The sequence below is a fragment of the Lipophrys pholis genome (assembly GCF_963383615.2).
Source record: "Lipophrys pholis genome assembly, chromosome: 11".
Classification (NCBI taxonomy): domain Eukaryota; kingdom Metazoa; phylum Chordata; class Actinopteri; order Blenniiformes; family Blenniidae; genus Lipophrys; species Lipophrys pholis.
Window position 1 is genome coordinate 28590795 of NC_137631.1, and position 8886 is coordinate 28599680.

The 8886-nt window shown below is 41.6% G+C and overlaps 1 protein-coding gene across 1 annotated transcript; it reads left to right on the forward strand.

Annotated features, from left to right (window-relative positions):
• The first annotated feature begins 1827 nt into the window (after positions 1 to 1827).
• On the forward strand, positions 1828 to 5429 carry gins3 (GINS complex subunit 3). The gene is made up of 3 exons (XM_080475531.1): positions 1828 to 2113; positions 3168 to 3401; positions 4708 to 5429. Exons 1-3 carry the CDS (start codon positions 1943 to 1945, stop codon positions 4936 to 4938), a joined length of 636 nt encoding a protein of 211 aa, XP_080331657.1. The 5' UTR covers positions 1828 to 1942; the 3' UTR covers positions 4939 to 5429.
• Positions 5430 to 8886: the final 3457 nt, after the last annotated feature.

Here is an 8886-nt window from a genome sequence, read left to right on the forward strand (position 1 = left end):
CCACTCAGAAATGTCAGGAGTTATTTTAGGGAGGGAGGAAGGCAGAAGACAACGGTCCGACTGCAGAACACCCCCCCCCCCCCCCCCCCCCCCCGACTCTGTGAGCAGGCAGCAATAAACACAAGAACACCCAACAACTGATCACAGAGGCTTCAGGGGAGCTTAAAGAGTCAGTGGGGACCTGGAAACAACTACAAAGGTATGAAATCACATCAAAACAGCCACAAAAAGATTCAAAGATGCTAAAATAAAAAGGGACTCAAATGTAATATTAATAATAGCTACATTATAAAAGAGCTAAATGGGGGAAAAAGCACACAAAATTAAACATTCGTCACAAAATAATTACAAACGGACTGAGAATGGCTGCTGAAATGCTACTAATGCTCTGAAACTGCTACACAATACCTCAAAACAGCTACACATGATTCAAAACAGCTACACATGATTCAAAACAGCTACAAAAGGACAAAACAGCTACATTGATTGAATTGATCAGGTGTTTGTTCCGTTTGGATTAAGGACAAGATTCTTTTTAAGGACATTGAAAAAATAAGTGCAGATTTGTTGGATATCTGTAAAAATGAACACACATAATAATATGGAAAAATGATTGTAGCACACAAACACAGTGTGTGTGTGTGTGTGTGTGTGTGTGTGTGTGTGTGTGTGTGTGTGTGTGTGTGTGTGTGTGTGTGTGTGTGTGTGTACACGTACACTTTGAGCAAAGGCAACTAAACTTTATCTTTTCATTGAATTACGTGGGAGATAAATCAGCATGCTGCACGCTTCTCCGTCCTGATCCAGACAGATGAGAGATGACAATAAGTCCATACTTTCATCTCACTGGTTCCCCATCAGTCAGCCTGACTAAGACGAGACATCTGGTGACAACAGGCCAAACATCCGTCTTCTTCCACACCGAGAGCTTTTATTTATGTTCAGAGTGGAAAACACCAAAGGAGAGACCAAATGTTGGCAGTAAATGAAGGGACAACAACTCACACACACACAAACACACACACACACACACATACACACCTTATCATCTTATCTTATCTTACATACAGACACACAGAACTATGTAAACATGCATACTGAAAAGCACATATGACACATATAACACATATATCTAGTTTAACTTAAAAGGGCGAGGAAAATGAAAAATGGGTTCTAATCCTTCCCTTTCTCCAATATTCTGTGATTTAACGAAAGAATACAGGGTATTTAAATGTTTATGGTGGTATTCTGCCCTCTACCGGTTAAACATGTCATTGCAGGCTGAAAACATTTGATAGTCTCCTGATATCATTGATGAAAAGCAAATGAATATTCAACATTTATATTTGAAATTAAATATGTATGTTATCGATATATTTCTTTTAATTCTGAGTTGCATTAGGTAAACAATAACAATTTCACATGAATAGTTCAAGTACAACAGTACACAGATAGAATAAAGAGAAAAAAAGAACAAAGTTACATCTCATTCTCGGGAGGTTTCATAAATACATTAGTAAAGTGCAGAATTTTACTGTTTTAATCACATTCATTTTGTCAGAGTGTTTAATTGAGAAAATGTAATCCAGACTATTTGCAGTAGTGAATGTAATACCTACACCAGGGATACATTTATCTATTCTATTCTATTCTATTCTATTCTATTCTATTCTATTCTATTCTATTCTGTTCTGTTCGAGAATTTCCCGCAGTCATTCTGATTCTATTCTCAAACGCGAGACGAAGGAAGCGTGCTCTGATTGGTTCATCTGTGACTGCAGTGCTCTGAATGGTTCATATATCCATGCCGCTCTTTGATTGGTCCACACCTTCTGGCGCGCGAAGCTAACCCGGAAAACGGATCGTAAACAAAGCTGCGAGTCCCCGAGTTTCTCTAGAAAATACTTTAAACTCATAACCCCCCGCTTCTGTTCAGCCACACATGGACTCCCAGTCGTATTTCCCTGTCCCGCCCGGGGTTGGCATGGAGGAGAACTTCTTCTCTCTGGACGACATCTTGCTCTCCCAGGAGAGACTCCCCGCCCGGACACAGTGCGCCTTCCCCCGGCTCGGATTCTTGGAGAAGTCGGCCGATTCACAGGACATCCCGGAGGTCGGTAAACATCAAATATAATCATTTCATTCACCTCACTAAGACTGTGTGTTCAATAAAGACATTTTAAATCAACATATTATCACATTCATTTGTATAGCATATTTAAAACAACAACCAAGGTTGACCAAAGGGCTTCACAGTTAAAAAATAATAATAAAACAATCAGTGAGTAAAAACAGGCTATCTATCCATCCAAACAGCTTTAAAATGAATTTTATCTTAAGCACCACTTTAAAACCAGAACATATTTGTTTATTATTGAGGGCTCAGAGAAAACTGTCATATTCCTCAAACCGGAAGCAGAAAATTGTAACTTTTCAACAAAAAAAAGAAGATAAAAATGGCTCTGGCGCCTCATTATGTAATAATGGTGCAATATGTAATAAATGTTCAACTCATTATGTAATAACACCACATTTTCTAACAAACTTTGCCACATTCTGTAATGTAATAATTTGGTGAAAATGTAATAATTTGGTGGCTTATAAGACAGAAATCAGAAATCTATCTCTGAAGCAACATCTCACACATAGATCACTATGCTGGAGTGACCATATTAATTCTTTGTTTTGTGGTAGAGTTTGAGGTTGGGCATGTTGTTACTACACAAAATCAGGCCTGACAGTTCAAACATAGATGAGCCATTTAAGCCAAATTTCAGCAAATATATAAATTTTACGTCTTAATCTGAATGTGATTCTCTCCATAGTGTATATATAGTAAACAACATCAACCCAGTCATTTATACGAGGTATGTCTCTTTTCAGCCTTTTCCTGGTCAGAGCCTTCTTGCTTGCAGGAAACAGTCGCCTCAATAAACATTTATCCTTCTATGCACATTTGAGTTCCTCCATATCGTTGGGGTACACGATTTTCAAGTCAAAAGATTTTAGATTTAAAAAACGGCCTCCGGGAGAACTTTTCAGTTTTTACAAGGGAAAGTGAGAGCTGGTCGTCATCTCTGGAATCAAAATCCCCGAAGTCCTCCAAAATCTCACTGTACTGCTGCGTACACGAGACACATAAAGGGTTTTACTCTTCTCTTCCACAGGGGACGAAGATGGAGCTCCCGCTGTGGCTGTCCAAAGGCCTGTACGAGAGGAAGAGGAGGGTGCTGTCCGTGGATCTGCCCAAGGTCTACAGAGAGGGATGGAGGACGGTGTTCAATGCAGACCCCACCGTGGTCGACCTGCACAAGATGGGGCCCTACTACTACGGCCTGGGCTCCCAGCTGCTGCACTTCGAGAGCCCGGAGAACCCGGAGATCGCCCAGACGCTGCTGCAGGTGACAACAACAAACACACAACTCCAGAAAAGGTGGAAGCGGGAGTTTGTTTTCTTTTTTTAATATAAAAGCACCCGGTGGGATCAGAGAAGCAATATTCAGATGAGACGGGCGTCTTTGTTCCACCGTTTGCAGGGATTTATCTCCTTCATCTGGGGCGCTGCAGGTTCTCTGAACTAATGAAAGCTGCATGTGTCTGTGACCTTTGGAGAAGTGAGGAGTGAAGAGACTCTGACTTCATGTGGTGGCAGATATTAAAGGAACTAAACGCTTTAAAACGGGTTTAATGTGAGACGCTCCCTGTGGTTAACAGCATGTGTCTGCCATGAGTTGTCGCGATGTGGCAGCGGCGTTGGACCCGTTTTACTTCGGCCTGATGTTATTTTGAACGGTGGAAAGATTTTATTTGTTTGCAGAGTATACGTGATGAAAATATCACGCTCGGTATTTGCACCCAGGCACATTCTCACTGTGAGGCGAGAGCGTTAACCACTGCACCACCGTGCCGCCGTCTTGGAATATTAGAGAACAAAAATTATGCAAATAGGCCAAAGTTGTTGCAAATATTTTTGAACCAAGGTATTCCAATTTAGAACTAATATTCAAAAAAGTAATTATTGGTTATTTTCCTTAAAATAAAATACACCAAATAAAGATCAGATCAAATTTGAATAATTTCATTAATTCACTTCATTTATAGCGGTGATGAGTGTTTTTTTTTTTTTTTTATTAAATTCTGACCGCCAGAGGGCGCTGTCAGCTCAGAAACACGGTCACGAGGCAGACTTTATCCTCACTGTGACATTATGGGATGCTCGGCTCAAACTCAAACAGTACTGAAAAGATGAGCTTCATTTTACACAGAACTGCTGCTGATAATCCCACAAACTCATTTTATTAGAGAATCAAGACAGAATTTCACTGTATTCAAGTTGACTCTCTGTGTTTACTGCAACAGTTCAGCAACTCTTTAATGTTTCTGATAAGAAGTGTCGCAAGTTTCGAAAGTTACACTTTCAGAAGTTGAAACTGCTTATTAAACAAAGGAAAACATCGAGATTTAAATCAGGAGAATTTTTTTACAGGTTTGCTTGAGATTTTTAGGTTCAACAAAAGACTCGTAATTCGTCGCACTGGTGTCGTTAAAACGTTCAACTCTTCTCTCGTTTTGCATTTTGATGGATAAAAAGACATTTCAGGACAGTTTTATCTTCTTATTTGACATTTTTCCGCTCCGTTCACCCTCCATCCTCCACCCTCCACCCTCCACCCTCCACCCTCCACCCTCCACCCTCCCGCATTGCAGACGTTCATCGGTCGCTTCAGGCGGACCATGGACTCGTCTCAGAACGCCTACAACGAGGACACGTCGGCGCTGGTGGAGCGTCTGGACTGCCTGGAGAAGGAGCTGTTCAGGTCTGGGCAGAGCGGCCTGAACGGCTTCCAGAGCTGGGAGAAGGGCCGCACGCTGCAGCTCACCGCCTCCAGCCTGGTGCTCAACTACCGCAAGAGGAAGATGGCCGACCTGCAGCCCTGAACCTCCGGGCCCGGCGCCGCGGCGCACCGTCACACGACAAACTCATTTATTCTCTCGCTGGATTAAAGACGCGTCGGATTATCTTGGACATTCAACTCCAGTTTATTAATTGTTTTTATCATTAAAGGTTTGTTTTTTATAAAAAAAAAAAGAAAAAGTCTGATCCACTTCATGAAGACTTTGTTTTTGTTTGTTTGTTCATAAACCAAATCTTGTCCAACTTCAACAGTACCGAGGAAAATCTGAAGGCTTTTGGCGAATTTGAATGTTTCATCACATCAGTCAACATTTTCGATTCGGATCGATCAAATTGGGATTTTCACAGTAAAGGAACCGGTAAATACAAGACAGGAAGGGAATAAATCACTTTAAAATGTACATTACACATGAGATTTAACTTAATAAAACTTTCAAAAGACGAGTGAACAAGATGTAAAAATAAGAAAAAAAAAATGAATTTAAAGCACAAATGAATAAAAATATTCTAATTGAAACTGTTTTAAGCTTTTCTTTGTGTAATCTGACAAAAAAAAACAGTTTAGCTACAAATAACGTAGCGTCCCTTTATTTAATGAGTTTGTTTTATACAACAATATAATGATCATCTAAATGTGAACTATTAACGTTTTTCCTAAATGTTTCGCTCTTTACGATTTGAATATTTCAACTGTGAAATAATAATTTAAAAAAATGCAGCTTTGTCAAGATTTTTCCTTTAAAATTAAAACGACTTCTGGGTTTATTTTGAAGGTTTTTCTCTGTACAACGATGTAAACGTGAAGATTTAGACTGAAACAGCCAGACCTGATATGAGATGGTAAAGCGCAGCGGGCCAGACTTTACTTTAAATACCTCAAAAGATGAGTTTTCATTGATCCTCTCCGATAATCCAGCTTCTAAATGTGTGATTCACTGTGGTGAAACCCAGAGGACTGAGACGAGTAACGGCCTCCTGCCTGCCGCCGCCAAATGCTGCTGCAATGTGCCCTTCTAGGAGAGATTAGATTGATGTGGAGAAATGCCCCCTGCGGTGCAGCGCCGCCCCCTGCTGGAGCGACAAGTCATGTGACGGAATGGTCCTCCTCACCAATGTGACACATATATTTATTTTATTTATTTATTTGACCGGTGACAACGCACATTAATGAACAATCATTTACAAATTGTAAATCTGCCAGATTATAGTACATTTACATCTGTCGCCCCGATGTAGGTCACACACGTAATACAATGTATAAAGGAACACAAAACACAATGTTAAAAACTATACAAATTACATTTACGTAAAATGAGTGTAGGACTGGTTTACTTTAAGACAATGTTTAAGTTGTTTTTTTCTTCAGTAGATGTAATTTGGGCATTCTCTTATATCTGTCGCCAGGCGGTTCCAACCAGGCACGTACACCTGGTCCAGAGCTGCTATGAGCATGCCAGACCTGTAGGGGGCAGTGTAGCGAGAAGCATGAAGCCATGCTAACCAATCAGAATCCTGGAAAAAGAAAACGCACCGTCACTATTTGTGACGTAAATATCCGCCTCCCAACCGGAGACGGGAGTGGATCCGGATCTCCACTGTGGCCGGAGTTTTCACGAATCATCGTTTGTGGTGAGTCGGAGCTGCGTTTATGTCTAAATGCGCAGATAAATATCACGTTTTTTAAAAATGCGTGTAAACATGGCCCCTGCCCCTGTGTGTCGGACTTCATGTTTCCAATCAACCAATGAGCTTCCTCCTCGGTGTGCTGAGCTCCTCCTGTGCCTCCCTTTCCAGGTGTATTTCACCCCCTCTCTTCTTCTCTTGTCTGTCGTTCCAGATTCCCTGTCGTTTTTTATGAGTTCCCTGGACAATTATTTAAATAAACCTGTTTTTATGGAAACTTTGGGTTCTGCGTTTGGCTCCATCCGCACACGCCTTGACAACAATAGCATATTCTATAGAAAATGAAGGGGTATACGTCGGCTTTTACCAGATTGTTTCCTTGTGTCCTTTATGTATTTCAGCTCCTTTGTCATAAAGTCAAATGTGTTTATTTGTAAAGTACCAAGTTCTTTTATCGTTGTTTTTGTGTTAAATAGCAGGTAATGATGACAAAGGATGAGAGGTGTGAATCCTAAATGCACTTCACACCTTTAACCTGAGCTTATGGCTCATTTCTGATGAGGAAACAGAGTTTAGAGGCAGACGGTTGTAAAGACTCAGTTTGGTTGTACCTTCTCTCATTGTGACGGTGCTGGAGGCTTCATGCCACGACAGGAAGTCGCTTTATCTGGTAAAGAGCTGCTAAACATGTGCTGGCTGCAGTGAGGAGCTCCACCTCCAGGGTTCGGTCAGAGGGATGGAGGGTGGAGGTAGAAGGTGGGTCACTGGTGTTTATTGGAAATATTGACGCTGCCCTCGGGGCCGTTATTGACCCGACACCACGGAGTGACGGCAGAACACAAACTGTCCTCTCGTCCCGGAAACGGGTTCAGACGCTTCCACACTTTTCAAACAAAACAAATCTCTGATCACTCATCTGGGTTTTTTTTCTCACTTTTGTTTTTATTGATGTTTGTCATTGTTTTCCAAAACAAGCAGAACTTATGTAATTAACGTTAACAAGATCTAGACAATCGGAGAGAAAAGAAAGAGGAAGAACGAAAGGAAAGTAGGAGCTTCATGTTATTTGGCGTCTTCTGTGTTGATTAATCTTTCCATTCTGTCGCTATCCGGGCTCCTGAGAGAAGTCAGTTATTTGCGGTCGTCTTCTCGTTGTGTTTCTTGTCATCTCAGTCGACGCCTCAAGTTTTTCCATTGTGTAGATTTCCTATATTATGTCTTTCCATTGTTGTCAAGGACCAATTGATTAGTTTTTGGGATGTTAGCGGCTCAACTGTTTTCCAAATAAATCCCCAAAAACTGCAGGGAAAAAAAAAAAGTCCCATACAAGGTGGATGAGAGAGGTACCTCATGGAGGAGATCAGAGGAGATCAGCGTCTGTTGCCATGGAGACGCTCCCTGCTCAGTGTTTCACACAGTGATGTAGCTACGTGACAGGCTAGTTAGCGGCGATATGAGTTAATGGCTAACATGCTAGCAATGTGAACTCGGTTCCGTAAACAAATGTGGCGTTGGCGAAGGTCTGCGCTCTACCGAGTGTAGCTCTAGATCTTTTATTTAATCAGTTGAGTTTTTGTTTATTGTCAATTTGTGATACAGTGTAGACATTATTCACATTTCTTTTGCCCATATATATATATATATATATATACTGATTATGGACCTCCATGGAGGGGTACGTCCTCATCTTCGTCCTGTATTCGTCTCCCGATCGAATCAGTCGTTTTCACTGTAAACGTTGTGGTGTAAACGGAGTCTCGGTGACGTCAACGTGCGCCGTGTCCGAGGCTCTCGGTCTGATTACAGCGAGCTGCAGGCGGATCCGTCGCAGGCCCTTTGATTCTGGCTGTCGGAGGGTCGCGGCGGGCCGCCGCAGCGTGACGGCGAGCGTCCAGCAGGCCGACACGCAGGACACTCCTGCTGCTGCCTCTGGCTTCTGTCTCCTTTAAGGGCTTCTGACGTCTGGTATTTACTGGGGGAACTGTTCCAGGACGAAATGCTGCGAGGAGCCGCCGGCTCTTCTCCCTCACTGCAGCATGCAAACACCCTCAATTCTATTTATCATCCCAGTTCTAATCATCAGATCTAATTCTGGTTGTAAATGTGAACCATCACTTGATGCTGAGTGAATCAAAGTAAAACTTCAACAGTTTTATTATTTTATTTATATTGTTGGTTTTACTGAGTGACAGGTCACTGAGCTCTGGGTTTTCTCCGCTTGTTAAAAAAAGAAAAAAGAAAGTTGCATCTATTAGCCGGATGAGTTTTTAACAGGAAGAGACAAGATAGTGTCGTGACAAAAAAACAAAAACTTGTTATGTTATATAACTGAGTGGTGTCATTCAGCG